The sequence below is a fragment of the Dipodomys ordii genome, unplaced genomic scaffold (assembly GCF_000151885.1).
Source record: "Dipodomys ordii isolate 6190 unplaced genomic scaffold, Dord_2.0 Scaffold25, whole genome shotgun sequence".
NCBI classification, from domain to species: Eukaryota; Metazoa; Chordata; class Mammalia; order Rodentia; family Heteromyidae; genus Dipodomys; species Dipodomys ordii.
Genome location: NW_012267241.1, coordinates 21565927 through 21581986, shown reverse-complemented (window position 1 = coordinate 21581986; position 16060 = coordinate 21565927). Strand labels below are relative to the sequence as shown.

The following is a 16060-nucleotide window of genomic DNA, read 5'->3' as shown; positions in this document are numbered from 1 at the left end:
ATGGAGAGGCAGGGTGGTCTGGAAAAGTATCTTGGAGTCACATGTTAGCGAAGAGTGGAATCAGAAGTCAGATTAAGAACAGGGAGAACAACATTTCTGCCTCAGGACAGCTAGTGTGGAGACTGTACAATCTTTCTCAAAAGGGGAGGGTGTTGGTTGGGATCCATTCCATTGCTCCCCATACCAAGCCTGTGCTGAACACCCATATTGTGTTGTGTTTTCTCTTCTACAGACGACTTTGCAGAGGAGGAGGAGGTGCAGTCCTTCGGTTACAAGAGGTTCGGTGAGTTCTAACAAAGTTTCGTTCCTTCTCCCTGCTCAGTCAATGCAGTAATGATCAGAATCGAGACTGCTGGCGCGTCAAGGTACACACTTACACATGAGCGTTTGTGGCCTCGAGATCCAGTTTTGGTTAGAGGTTGAGCTTCCATATAAGTGGCGGGCCATTGATTACAACCCAGCGACAGTGGGGTGAGCTGGGGAAGAGGTGCAGTGTGAACAGGTCTGCTGAAGACAGCTTGTGAACCAACATAGCAGAAAAAGGAAATTGATGATGAGACAGGAGGATTTCTCTGTTGGGTATTGAGAAACCATTTTTCCCTCTGTGGCTCAGGCTTGTGTTTATAGCTTAGTAGTCGTGGATGGGTGGGAGGAAGACTTCTTCCAGGAACCCAGTTTCACAAGTGTCTTGTTATAGGTTGAGTGACGATCCCTAGAGACCCTTATCCTGACCCCTAGAACCTGCATGCTACCTTACATGGTAAAAAGTGTCTGTTTTTTAAATGCAATATGTTCAATGTATATTGCCACCAGAACAATTTACCCACAAATACTGTAACTTAAACAATATTCTCTGGTTTTATAATCCCATAGTTGTGTAGGTCAGAAGTCCCAGTGTGGCATCAATCCAAGTAGTCTGGCTAAATTCTTCAGTGCCAAATAGCAAGGAGTTGGCAGTATTGGGTTCTTCTGGAGGAATTGGGTGTATATGCAGTTGTCTATACTTTCAGGCTCACTCAGATTGCTGGTCAGATTTAGGTCCCTAAGTTGTAGGATGGAAAGATCTTGCTGGTTCTAAAGGACTTTTTTGCAGAGGTGATGAAGTTGAAGAGCTTAAGATGGAGAAATTATGAAATTAAAAAAATTAAAAGATAAGAAAAGGGAGGGATAGGAGATTTGGTTGCAGAGAGAAGATGACAAGCTGGTAGAATGGGGCTCACAGTAACATCTTGTGCAGGTGGAGGAGAGACCCTTCAGTCAGGAATGCTGATGGCTCCTGAAAGCTGTAAGAGATGCCAAACAGGGATTATTCCTACAATAGCACACACAACACTTTTATTTCCACTAAGTGAGGTTAATTTCAGTCTTCTGCCTTTCCAGAACTATAAGAGAATCTATCTTCTTAGTTACAGCAGCCATCAGGAACTATACCTACTGCTTCACCTCCAGGGTGGCTCCACATAGTGGTCTTCTCTGCTCTGACCTGCTTTGCAGGCTCTTCAATTTAGCTGTAGAATGCTAGTAAATGCTGCAGTTTCAAAGAAAATTCAAGAGAACAGAGGTTGAGACTTGGTGAGAAAAAAATGGAAGAAAAGAAGAGAAAAGTATGTGTGTGCTGTCTGTGTCTGTCTGTGCGTCTGTGTGAGAGATAGATGGAGAAAGAATATGAATGACAGTAAATCTTTTTGTTGTTGTTGTTGCTTAAAAAATAATCCTGGCTGGACTTTGATTAAAGTTAACAACCCCCAGCTGCTCTGGCTCCCTTGTTGTTTTAGTATTTTTCCTTCTGGAAACACACGTCTACGTTTCTTTCTGGGAAAAGAAATAAGGCTTTAATATGGGAATGCGGTGGCGCCAGGCCCATAGCTTTTCCATTCATGCCCCGACAGAGCAGTCGGCCCATCCTTCCTCCCACTGCCCTACGTATTCTTGTTCTTTACGTTATCAAGCATTTCTGGATTGGTACCCTGTGCTGTTCTAATTTCCTCTGGAGGATTCACTGAAGGGTAGCAGGGGTGTACATGAAACCAAGAATTACAAAGGAAAACAAACCAGAAAGTATTAAAAGGCAGAAACTGCGAGGAAATTTGAACCTTGCAAAATAAATGTTGAAAGGTCTCTCTATATATTTTGGAAATCAGTAGAAAGACAGAGAATGAACAGAAAACATTTCTTTAAAAAGGGTGAGTTTAAGAGTATTTTTAACATAGAACATTATACTAGCTATACGAGTGGGGATTTAGTAAAAAAAATCTAGTATATTAAACAAGGGTTATTAATTTATGGGATGAAATTATACATGGCAATTGCCAACAAATGACTCAGAGGGGGACATAATAGCTTACAAATATCATGAGAGCATAAGCAGGCAGGAAGAGAGTGATACCAAGCACTACAAATACAGAGCTAGAGGTATGGTTCAATGGTAGAGCACCAGCTGACCAGTCAAGCCAAGTGAATGCAAAGCCCTGTGTTCCAACCCTAATTTCAAATAAAAAAGTTAAACACAACAATGAAAAAGCAACCCAAGGCAGTACAAATAAACAAGAGGGCTGAAATTCAAATGGGAAGCCTTGAAGAAGGCTATGAAGATGTTGGGAATTCTTGGGTTCCCCATAAAGTGGTGAATATTCTGCACTGGGTAATAGAGTTTCTTGGAAGAAACAGATAGGAGTTAAGTTAGCCATTCTAGATACAGGAAGTAAGGTCTAGAGAGATTAAATTCTTGCTCAAGTGAGGTAGCTGAGCATGGGTTCAAAGATCCTGGGTCTTCTAACTCTCAGATTAGTGTCATTTGGGGGAAAGGGCCTCACAGTGGGTTGAAGTGACTTCTTCTGTGTCAGGGAGGGGTACCCTAAAGTGAGCGGGGCACCCGTCTGGCCCCACTAGAGAGGACTTGCACTTCTTTATAGTATCTGGGACAGGCTTTTGAGAAGAGAAGTCGGTTTTCAGATTCTTAGAAGAGGCCAAATCTGGTCATCAAGTCCAGCAGAACTCAGAAGCCCATTCTCTCATGTAGGGCTGAATATTAGCCATTAAAGAAAGACTCAATCCCTTGCACACAGCAAGTCAGTAGGTGTCTGCAGATAGCGTAGTCTGCTGGTCCCTGCCCCTAATTACTCTTGTGATGCAAACCCAGTTACTTAATCTGTACCTCAGATGCTGTATTTGCCTGATGAGCAGAGTGACACCTACCAAGCTAAATAAGTCTACCTCCCAGGGCTGTGCCAGGTGCACAAGTGCTTCGAAGGTACTGCATGTGAAAAGAGAAGGCTAAGCCAAGGCACCAATTGCTCGTGCTTGTAATCCTAGCTCTTGGGAAGCTGAGATCTGAGGAGTTTGGTTCAAACCCAGTCCAGGCAGGAAAGTTCATGAGACTCTTATCTCCAATTAACCACCAAAAGCCAGAAGTGGAGCTGTGACTAGTGGTAGAGCATGAGCATTATGTGAGAAAGCTAAGGTAGAATGCCCAGTCCTAGAGTTCAAGACTCAGTACCAGCATCCATCAGTCAGACAAGCTGAATTATCCTTCCCCTCTCCTGAAATTAGTGTGGTTAGCACTGTAAGCATTTTGGTGTACCTATAGAAGAATATCAAAGTATGAATAAAGACTTGAAACTTCATCCCTAAAGCGAGGGAAAGGTGTGATTTACCTCTGAACTTGGCCCAGAGTGGTGGCTTTTATTTTTGCCAAAGTAAACTGGGTAGCAAAGGTTTATTGTCTGATTTTAGGTATGTTTTGTAAATAAGCACAACTTGAATTTAGCCTACAGATGAGCCAGGGGTTAATTATTCTCAGGACAAAGGGGCATTGTTTTAGCAAATCATTACTGGGTGGGCTTGTTTCCAAAGTTATTCATATATAGTTGATCAGAAGTATTTGCTATATAAAGTCAAGATTGTTTACATCATACCACTGTGCTTTTTCAAATTCTGTGCAGTGTTAGAATAAAGAGTCAACATTTTTCTCTTCTCCACTGATCAAGCCCAGTAGGACATTAATTTAGTACAATCATCCCTTGTTTGTCAGAGACTCATTATTGCATTTTTGTTCTTAACCAGCTTTTCTATTTTTCTTTTAGTTTTTCCATATGTCAGAGTTGCCATCCCCATCCCCAAAGTTCTGGGTAGGCTTCTGGAAATGAGCCACACTCTGACAGTTTTGCCACTCATTTGTTCCTGTAATAAAAGCTTTCATGAAGAGGACCTTGAAGGGTTAATTAAGTGAGCATTTTTAAGCTTCAATCAGACTTTTTTGGGTCAGGATTTCTTGGCCTCAATCTGCTGAGTTAATTGAGGTGTAACTATGGTTACAATTTGGCAGAATTTCCTTCCTGGGACATGAAGCACACAGTCTACATATATGTAGCCCAGGCTGGACTTGAATTCAAGATCCTCCTGAGACTGCCTATAGAGTATTGGAGATCAGAGATATGCACTACTCTTCCTTCCTTCCTAGAATAATGATATATACTACAATACCATTTTTCTTTTTCCTTTTTTGGTAGTACTGGGGTTTGAATTTGGGCCATTATGCTTGCTAGGCAAGTACTCTACCACTTGAGACACACCCCAGGCCTTTTTTCTTTAGTTATTTTTCAGACAGGATCTCATGTTGACAGCCAGGCAGGCCTTGACTGACATACTCCTATGTACACCTTCCTCATAGCTTGGATGAGAAGCATATACCATCATACCCACCTATTAGTTAAGATGAGAGAGGGATAATCTTTGCTCCAAGGTTGGCCTTGAGTCATGATCTTTCCAGTCTTTGCCTTACAAAGTAGCTGGGAAACAGGCATGAGCCTGTCTTACAATGATGCCTTTCTACTTTTTTCCAGCTTACTACTTTCGATGATGATGATGATGCTAGGTACTGGTGTCTCATACCTGTAATTCTACCTCTTGCAAAAGCTGAGACCTAGGAGATGGAGATTTGAAGCCAGCTTGGGCAGGAAAGTCCTTGAGACTCTTATCTTCAATTAACCAATAAAAACAGCTGGGCTGCAGGGTTAGCTAAAGTGATAGAATGCTAACTGTGAACAAGTAAGCCAAATAAGGGTTGGAGGCCCTGAGTTCAAACCCTGGAACCACCCACACCCTGTCCCTTCCCCTTTTCCCCTCTCCCCATCCCAAATCATACAGGATCTGGGATCCCTCCATCATGCTTAGCAGCAAGGCCAACTTCTCAGCACCCCAGATGTTCCAGGTGCACTCTCTGGAGTCCACATGGCTTCTGTTGGCGCTGGGAGTCTCTAGAGGAACTTGGCTCCATTGATTGGTTGCAGTGGGTTCTTCTGTGTTATTTTTGGATTGTAGCCTGCTATAATAATAGATATCCAAGTTGCAATGATGGAGGGACAGGAGAGACAAGGTCTGGCTTGTACAAAATCTTGGGTGGATTTAAGCATTCACAGTGTGCAAGTATGGGTGACTGGGAACATTTGTTAATTGCATTTGACAGTCACAACTTGGACAGACCTGCTTCCTTGGGGAGAGGGGAGAGGGATAATTAATGGCTGAGAGAAGAGGCTATCTAACATGGCAAACTGTGACACAGTAAAAAGAAGAGTCCTCTATGGAGAAGAACTCAAGTGTTCAGTAAAAACTAAGTGGAAGAGTTGTAGAGGAACTTCTGAAAAGTTACTTAGAGATAATATCCCAGCCCAGAGGAGATGTCTTATATCCCTGGGGAGATATATTATAATCCCAGGGGGGGATATAATCAGATGTCTTGTCTATTCTGGACAGTAAGTATACTCTTTGAAGCATGTCCATGAATAGTTTTGTTTACCCATAATTTTATGGGCCTTATAGCTGGAGATGAAATGAGGCTGGCTTTTTTGGTATTGGGATTTGAACTCTGGTCCGTAGGCTTGCTAGGTAGGTGTTCTTACCACTGCGTTATGCCAAACCTGGCTTTTTGTTTTCCTTGAAAAAAATTAAATTAATAAATAAGTCATATTTACATATTGCATAACTATGTGTGCACGCATGTATGTATATATACATTGGATATCTAATGTGATATATCCATCTATAACACAAGCATGAGATATATGTATATATAATATACATATATATGTTATGTGACCCTCTGCCTCAACCTCCCTTCATAGCTAGGAATACAGATGTGCGCCACCACATTCTGCTTAGCAAGAATATTTTGCTACTAGAATACTGTTGTTATAATAATATAGTATTTATAGTATAGTATTTATAATACAATATAATTATAATGGGGTATCTAACTTAGGATCTTACTCTTGGCAGACACTCTTCTGCTTGAGCCATGTCCCCAGCGCTTTTTGCTTTATTTTTTTGAATAAAGTCTTAATGTTTTTTGCCCAGCTGGCCTGGACCATAGTCCCTCTATTAATGCCTCCTGTGTAGCTGGGTTGACAGGCATGTACCTTCATGCCTAGCTTATCGGTTAAGATGAGATCTTACTCACTTTTTGCCCAGATTGACCTGGAACTGTGATTCTCTTGATCTATGCTCCTGAGTAGTTGCTATTATAGGATAGGTATGAGTCACTGTACCTAGCTACAAGAATGTTTGGGCAGCTTGACCCACACAGCACAGGGCCTGGTTGACACAGCCTTGAGAAATATGTACTAAATAGAGCTCAACCCTATTCCTGAACCACTTCACCTTATTCTTCACTGGCATTGTCCCGGGCTTTCCATCCTCCAGATACATTAACATATGAAATTCTAGTTAAATCATTGAGCTGAATTTGGCCAAGACATTTAAAGAAATTCAATGTCTGGAAACATAGAACACTGTTTAGGCTTCTGGAAAACTCAGAGCACATATATACTTAGCTGTAGAGCTAGAAAAGAAGGATCTATTCTGAGATACCCAAGTGTGTATCTCTGCACCTTTAGTGCAGAAAGTTGTGTGTGCATGTGTGTATACATGCATGCATGTGTGTGTGCATATGTGTGGTGGGGTGCTGGTGACCAAATCTTGGCCCTTGGGACTACTAAGCAGGCAATCAACCACTGAGCCTCACTAAGAGTTCGCTAAGAGGATGTGAAACCATCTTTGGGAATCTGTTCCCAATGAACCTTGAGTCTCCCCATCTGGTTGTCTGTCTTTCCTCTCCTGGAACTCTTCCCAAAGGCCTGACTTCCCTCTCTGGACTTAGAGAAGGGGCTGCTAAGAGGCCATTTGCCCCCTCCCCCGCCCCCATTAGCCAGGGGGACTGCAGGCATCCCCCTAGACTGACTGACACCAGTGGAGTGTAGCTGTGGTGAGGAGAATGCCAGGAATTTCCATCATTTCCTGTGGGGAGCAGTTAAATGGGCCCAGCGGGGGGCTGCCCTGTCAGCAGCACCTTTTGCAAACATCTCTAAGGGGAAAGGGATGACAGGAGGCAGAGGACTGACCCTTCCAGATAAGTGGCGGGCCAGGGGGACACAGTTTGCCTGGACACTCTTTGAAGGGTTCCTTTGAAATGTTCAAAGCCATCTGCATCACTTACTGGGAGGGTTTTATTTATGGGCTTTTGCAACTCCTAATGGGGCTGGTATTTCTGATTTTAGAAGAATTTGGTGTCAGATGGCATGTGGAGACATCCACTCTAAAGAGGGTCTGAAACTTGCCTTGGAGGGGATTTGCGGAATAGCTCATCTGGCTCTCCTAACCCTCTGCTCCTAGTTAGGCAGGTGGGAGCCCCACACCCTGAGAAGGAGCATTCACTGGGACTACCACTTTCTTTTAAACTTAAAGATCTGCTCGTTTTAATTTGCATCAGTGATAGTCACTCACTTGCTCACCATGTGCACCCAGATTTCCCTTCTGGTCAAACCCTTCCTGACTAGTTTTTCTCTCATCACTATATTTCCATGTGATTTTAATTTTAATTTTTTTTACTATTTTATTAGTTGTTGTTTTTTGTGTGTGCCAGTAGTGAGACTTGAACTCAGGACCTTGAAATGCTGTCATTTGGGCATTTTTACTCATAGTTGGTGCTCTCCTGCTTGAACCATGGCTCCCCTTCTGGGTTTTTTTTCTGATTATTTTGAGATAAGAGTCTTGGATTTGTCTGTCCTGGCTGGCTTCAAGCCTGGCTTCCAATCAAAATCATTAGATCTCAGTCTGCTGAGTAGTTAGGATTATAGGTAGAAGCCATCAGCTCCTGCTTTATTTTATTACCATTTTCATATTAAGAAACTATTCCACATTGTTTCTTGCATATCTCTAGGCAGCTTCCCATTCAGTCAGTCACTTATTTAATCTCCTAAATACTCTGAGGTAGAATTATCTGAGGAAGGAAGCTGAAACCCAGAGGGTGAGCAGCATGCCTAACATTTGTTGTTGTTATTGTGTGACAACACTGGAGCTTGCTCAGCTTTTAATTTTGCTAGAGGCTGGCCATCTACCTACCACTTGAGCCACAGCTCCACTTCTAGCTTTTTGCTGGTTAATTGGAGAGAACAGTCTCATGGATTTTCCTGCCTGGGCTGGCTTTGAACTGTGATCCTCAAATCTCAGTCTCCTAAGTAGCCAGGATTATAGGCATGAGCCACTGGTACCTAGCTCCTGGCTAACATTTTGAGTTAAACCTGATTTCAAGAGGCTGTAGGTGAGGCTCTGTGGTGAAGGGTGAACTTGGCGTGAGTGAGGCCCCTAGGTTCAGCCTCTAGTACCCCAAACTCAAACTTGAATTCAGACCCTCAAGGGTCTCCGTACACTCTCCTGTGGACTGAGAGGCATGCAGATGTGTCTCATCTCAGAGCACCCCAAGATGTTGAGGGGACACAAATGGTCCTCACTGGGTGCAGAATAAATCAGCCAGTAGTGTACACATGCTCTAGTATTTCATAACATGTGTAGTAATGAGCCTGGAATTTTCCACACCCCTCCCCCAATCCTTTCTGGTTTTCATTCACTTTTGAATCCTGGTGAGAATGAGGGAGGGAGAAAAGAAGGAATAATTTGTTTTCCCAACAATTGAGTTGAAGCTGAATGTTTTTTTTTTTTTTTGGAAAATTTAAAGGCAATAAATAAATCTACTCAGCCATCTTTTTTTTTTTCTTTCTGTGAAGACAGCGTGAAGATATTAAGTGGTGTCCAATGTTTGCTCATTGGGGGTAGGGTGGGAAAAGTCCTAGGCCTTTTGGTAGCAACTCCTAGCAACTTAAAACAGATGCACTCTGAAACTTTTCCTTAAAAGATGTGAGTGGTTCACTGGGCGGCCCCCTGGGAAGGGAAAGCTGCTTGAGACTCATGGATTTTCCCCCTAAGAGAAGCTTTGAATTAGTGTCTTTCTCTCTCCTTCCCTCGGGTGTCTGCCATGCTCAACTGTAGTACAGTGGGTGGCCAGGAAATGAGGCTTTAGTGCAGATGGTCCTACTTCACATGCTGGCCTTGCCCCTTACCAGCAAGTCATCTGACCTCCCTCAGCCTTGCTTTGCTCATCTGTGAATTGAGAATGGTAAGCATACCTTCTTTGCTCGGTGTACCAATGATGCATAGGAGGGGCCAGGTACTTCCCAGGTCTTTCATAGACTGACTAATATTAAACCTTTGTTCTCAACCTTCAGCCTCTCTTCTCCTTTCTGGTCAGCCAGTCCTCAAACATCCCTTGTTTGGTAAAGCTCCAGCTCTGGCCTGCTTCCTTCCCATTTTGTTTCCTCTCTCCATCAAAATCCTACTGTCTACATCTCATTGTTGCAGCGGGTTAACCTGTATCCACATTGCAATAATGAGATGTAGAAAACACGATGTTGAAAAATAAACTTTACAATTTAGGTGGGGTGAGGGGTGGAGGGTGGGGTGGGGGTGGGTGTAGTTGTGGGAGGGAAGGGATGGTAGGGGAAAAACAAAGGAGGAGGCAACAATGCTGGATAAGAAATGTACTCATTACCTTGCTCATGTAATTGTAACCCCTCTGTGCAGTATTTTCACAATAAAAAGCTTATTTCACAAAAAGAAAAAAATCCTACCGTCCCCCATATCTATTCTCCATACTGCACCATGGCCATTCCTTGACCAGCAAAGAATGCATTTTAAGGAAAACTGTGTACTCTAGGTAGAGTAGGAGTGACTGAGTAGTGGCACAACACCTGTCCCAGAGACTCGACGTGCAGCTGCCAGGCTGCCTGCATTCTGGGTCCGGCTTTGCCACTTCCCAGTGAGACGGCCTTGGGCTGTCAGCCTCCTGACAGGTACAGGTGCCTGAGTGGGTCATACGCACTGCCTTGCACCTGGGCCACTGTAGATGACCACAGGTGGCCCGAAGCAGTGAAAAAGATAGTCTTGGAGCAAGGAGACTCTTCTGGGAGGACCTCAGTAGGCTGATCTGTCTGATCAGTAGGCTGATCACTCTGTCTCATTACCACTCTGTCCTTTCCTGGTAGTTATAGACACAGTTAAGGGTTCTGGCTGGCCTGGGCTCTCATGGACAAGAATGTGTGGTGGAGGATTAAAATCTTCCTCTGGCTGCTATTACTTATAACTTACTAATATCCTTTTTGTTGTTGTTGTTGCTAGTACTGGGCCTTGAACTCAGGGCCTGGGTGCTGTCCTTGAGCTTTTATTTTGGTCAAGACTGGCACTTTACCACTTGAACCACAGCTAGGATCACAGGCATGAGCCAGTAGCACCCAGTTTCTAATATCCTTTATAGATGACATGACCAGTGTATTTAGAATTTAATGTTGATATTATACAATGATAGTTATTATACAACATTTAATTATAATCTGATACATTATACATTATTGTTCTGCTTCTAAAATCTTACACAACATTTAACAATTCACTTTATTCACAAAATAATAACAAGTTTGCTTTTTAAATTGTTAGTAAGGGGGCTGGGAAGTTGGCTCAGTGGTAGAGCGCTTGCCTCACATGCATGAGGCCCTGGGTTCAATTCCTTAGCACCACATAAACAGAAAAAGCTGGAAGTGGCGCTTTGGCTCAAGTGGTAGAGTGCTAGCCTTGAGCTGAAGAGCTGAGGGACAGCGCCCAGGCCCAGAGTTCAGGCCCCACAACTGACCCCCCACCAAATATATATATATTGTTGGTAAGTTTTGTGGTAACTGGAGCCTTAAGGTGTTGAACTCTCTGGTTATGAGAGTTCTTAGTTTATAATTTTTTTTAAAGAGAAAAATTCAAAAACAAGAAACCAGGCTGAGCATGGTAGTTCAATCCTGTAATACTAGTTACTTGGGAGGCCAAGTTGGAAAGGGATGATGTCCCCATAGTTTGAGGCCATCTCATGTAAAAAGAAAGTTGCAAGACTCCATCTCAGCTAACAGCTGATGGCATGCATCTATTATGCCAGCAATGGGATCTATGGGATATATAATATGGCTGGGAACATGGTTACACTCCTGTCATCCCCAGTGACATGGGGAAGACAAGCAGGAGAATTGCAGCCCAGGCCAGCCTGGGTATAAAGCAAGATCCTACCTCAAAAATAACCAAGAGGAGTGATTCAAATGGTCAAGTGCGTGCTTGCCAAGTGTGAAGCACTGAGTTCAAACCCTAGTACTATAAAGAAAAAAAAAAGAAACTAGTATGTTAGAGAAGTTAATGAATGAAAGTTGTTTATTTTGTGGAACTTAATATTCTCTGTAGTGTTAAGCATACATCTTTTTTTTTTAAAGAGGAACAGAGAATGAGAAAAAACCCACATGCTAGTGACTATAACTCTTGCCACATGAAGTGTTGTGAAATTGGTCTATTCTGAGTCACCACTACAAACACTTTCTACTTCTTCCAGTATTTCATTTTTCTTCTTTTTCTGGATTTTTGAATACTGACATTTGGCTGTGATTGCAAACTTCTCATTTTATATAGTTGAGTAGTTTATTTCCTTATTGGCAGTCCTGGGACTTGAACTTAGAGCCTGGGAGCTGTCCCTACCTTTTTTTTTTTCTCCTCCAGGCCAGCACTCTATCACTTGAGCCACACCTCCACTTGCAGGCTTTTGATGGTTAATTGGAGACAAGAGTCTTTAGGGTTTGTCTATCTGGGCTGGCATTGAACTGTGATCCTCAGATCTCAGCTTCCTGAGTAGGATTGCATGTGTGATCTACTGGTGCCTAAAGGAGTAATTTTTTGTTTATTTGTTTTTTTAATGAATGTGAATGTTTTCACATACAGAACAGCTTCTTTCACATACTACAGAAGATAGGGGGGATTTAGACTTGTCAGCCAAACAGGAGAATAGAATTCAGAAATTTGCAAACGTTTTGGCCAAAATGCATGCTGTGCTCTTATTCCTAATGCCTGCCCTTGCCCTGGTGAGCTCTAATACCTGAAGTAACCTTTCCAACATGTCCTTCTAAGATGATTACTGGTATTTATTGTTATCTACTTTGGGGGGGAGTGAGGGTTTGGGGGATAGAACTTAGGGCCTTACACATGCTAATATAAGCATGCACTTATACTCTCAACCATGTAACCGCATTTATGACACTTCTTCCAACAGTTCCCCCAAAATATCTTACGTATATAAGAACACAGAATTGGGAGCTGCCATTTTGTGCTGGAAATGACAGGAAATAAGGCGTTGGATATGCACATAGAAATCCTCAGGTGTAACTGGAAGGACAGGGGTCCACGGGGATCTTTCAGTTTGGGGAAGGAAGGGCCTGGTGTATGAATGAGAATGGGGAGGAAGAACCAGCCTCTAGCAATGGCTCTTTCTTGGGAAACTTATGTACCTCATAAGATTTGAAATGAAAGCAAGCAGGACTCCTGGGGAAAATGTCATTCTCAGTCAATGCTGTATGAAAACGATGTGACATTTATTACCCATCCATCATGTACTGGGCATGATGCATACTACAGAAGGGAGACAGGGCCTTTTACCTCGGGGAGATTGGAGTTTAATGAAAAGCAGACAGATGTTTTAAACCATGGTTTACATTTGCATAGAGGAAAAATATCAACAACCTTACAAAGTGTTTCCCCCTCTCACCTGCAGATTTTCAGAAGGCATAAATAGGAGACCTCACTGTCCACATGGGATCACCTCTTCTTTCTGTCTCTACTGAATTCTTTCTTTCTCTCTCTTTGTGTGTGTGTGTGTGTGTGTGTGTGTGTTTGTATGTGTGTGTATGCACTTGTGTGTGCCAGAATAGGGGCTTGAACTCAGGTGCTTACACTCTTGCTTAGCTTTTTAACTCAAGGCTGGTGCTCTACCACTTGAACTATTCCTCCAGTTCCAGCTTTTTATGTTGGCCATGGGGCTTGAACTCAAGGCCTGAGCCTTGTCTCTGAGTTCTTTTTCCCAAGGCTAGTGCTCAACCCCATGGAGCCACAGCACCACTTCCTGTTTTCTGATGGTTAATTGGAAATAAGAGTCTCAGAGTCCTTCCTACTGGTGCTGGCTTTAAACCCTAATCCTCAGATCTCAGCCTCCTAAGTGCTAAGATTAAGGCATGAGCCACCACCACCTTGCAGTTACAACTTTTTTTCTGGTTAATTGGAGATAAGAGTCCCTTGGATTTTTCTGCCTGATTTAGGTTCAAACCTGGCTCCAAATCAAGATCCTTAGATCTCAGCCAGGATAACAGGCATGAGCCACTGGTGCCCATCTTCTGTTTTGACTGTTGTTATAGCTTCGCAATTGGTGTCTGAGTAAGTTTGGGGCTTCTCTTTTTTTTTTTCTTTTTTTTTTTTTTTGGGTCTGGTCATGGGGCCTGAACTCTGGGCCTGGGCACTGTCCCTCAGCTCTTCAGCTCAAGGCTAGCACTCTACCACTTGAGCCACAGCGCCACTTCCGGCTTTTTTCTTTTGCTTATGTGGTGCTAAGGAATCGAACCCAGGGCCTTGAGCATGTAAGGCAAGTGCTCTACCACTGAGCCACCTTCCCAGCCCTTGGGGCTTCTCTTTCTACCTGCCTCTTCCTGTCTATGAAAGTGGAGAGAACAGGAAGTCCCTGCCCTTTGTCCCAAGGAAAGAGTTAGGGATGAGTCGTGAGAATCTGTGTAATGCAAGCTGGTGGGAGAAAGCCAGGAGGTCTTTCCCTCTCCATGTGCAGTGCTGACCAGTGGCCGTAGCTGTAAACTAAGCTGCAGTCATCAGAGTCCACTCTGCTAAATAATAGCAGCCACGATCTTCAACGATTCATGATGGTTTCATCAGATCATGTAGTCAGAGGCCTTCAACAGTTCTTCCACTTTTAAAAGACCAAAATGTGCCTCCTACAGACAGTGAAGTCCTGGCTTCCCAGGACCTCCAGCACCTTAAAGAAGTAAATGTTCACCACGATGGCTCAAGTTATCTTGAGTTCAATGGCCAGTACTGTCAAATGAGTGAATGCATGAGCTAAGGTGCTATCCCTTTTATGGAATAACCCAGGAGGTGACCAGGAGACACCAGGATCCTAAAAGGAAAGGATGGGGCCATGTGGCAAAGTTTTAGAAGGATGTCAGCATGGGATGGGCATGGGGGTAGGGCTGGTGGTTGATGTCTGGGCCATCCTTTAATGTGTGAATATCACTTAATCCTAGGGAGTTTGGGCCCTGCAATGCTTGTCTGTTTTTTTTGTTAAGGATCAGTACTGAAATTGTCAGGAGAACTATGTTAAAGGCATAACATACTTGCCAACAGTCTTTTGTAGAATTTGTGTTATGAGCTGGTGTGTTTAATCTCAAATCTGTGGACATGAGGTTACCACTAGCGGTCTCTCGATTCAAAACAGAGAACAGACCTGTATTTTGGCATCATCCCCAGGTAACAGGATTTAGCTTGACTGGAGAATTCAAGACAGATAAATTCCTGAATTCTATTCCATTGGGAAGGAAAGTTCTTCCCTGAATAGCCAATGCTTTTCCAACTGATGCATGAAATGAAACTTGGGGTGAGAGTGGAGTTTCAAAAGGTGAGGTGAAGTCTACAAAACCTTGGACATAAAACAAAGAATTCTGCTCTTTCTCAGGGCTTCCCAAGTGATCTTAGGAGAAGAAATTTTAAAAAAAAGTATTACACAGCCAGGACTTTATTCTTTGACAACTTTAGCCAGAAAAAAAAATAATTCTCCTGTTTATTGATGCTATGTACTTGAGCTTACAGCTTCCTCAACATGGCCAAGTCTCCTCTTTATCTTGATGAGTTCTTAAGTAAAGAATTCCACAGGCTAATCAATCATTGATCAATCACCCCTCGTCACTTGCTCATTTTCAAGGAAGAACCACAGGGCAGTTCCCCTGGGAAGTCCTGAGAGGTCATTATGGTTTACTGAAAAACAGGATAATGAGGACACAACACTCTCAAACTCTTACGTGTGTTGAACACATGTGCTATATTGAATTTCCAGAGAGATGTTGGGGCTGACCTTATGAAGGGTGGGCATTCCAACATGAAGAATTACACTTACTGCCCTAGGTATGCAGAGAGAGAGATTTGAGGATCTTCTGATTTTTTTTAGATACCTCAGTCAGTCAGTCAGTCAATCTGTCTGATCTCCCCCCACCCCAATGAAATACATGAAGTTAGGTAACTTTATAGAGACAAGAGTTATTTGTCTCACAGCTCTGGAGTCAAGTCTCCAATCTGGCTTTTTGCTGGTTAATGGAAATTGAATCTTGAGAACTTTTCTGGATTCAAACCTGGAGCCTCCTGAACTGGCTTCAAACCTTAGCCTTCTGAGTTGGATTATAGGTGTAAGCCACCCGTCCCTGGCTTAGTACCCATCAGATCTTAAGGAGAGTTTTTCTGTCCATGTGTAAGAGCCCTTCTGTCCCACAGGGGTCCAAACCCTTCTGTAGAGTCTGAATAATCTAGTTCTATCCACCAATTGTTTAGACAGCAAGCCAAAGTGCTCTGTTCTAGGTGTGGTGGAGGACAGACAGAGAGAAATCTGGGGGAGTCAGCTTCCTCTGGGAGAGAGAAATCTTAAGAACTGGTCAGACAGAGAGCTCATCTGAGGTCTGGGATAACACAGGTGGATGGATCTGTCCAGTGATGGGAGAAACTGCTCTGTGCCATTGTCATTAGCCAGTGGGACTTGTTGATGACTGTAAGTGATGACAGGAACAGCAATGTCCTAGGCCTGGAGACAGCCAGTCTGGATCATTCCTACCAGCCCCTC

General features: G+C 43.2%; 1 protein-coding gene across 2 annotated transcripts in view; it reads left to right on the top strand.

Moving 5' to 3' along the window:
- Colec12 (collectin sub-family member 12) overlaps window positions 1-16060 on the top strand; it is a 169914-nt gene that overhangs the window by 17371 nt on the left and 136483 nt on the right. For both annotated transcript variants that reach the window (XM_013014828.1, XM_013014827.1), the window contains exon 2: window positions 233-283. In XM_013014828.1, the coding sequence (XP_012870282.1) occupies window positions 233-283 (51 nt within the window). The remainder of the gene's footprint in view (window positions 1-232; window positions 284-16060) is intronic.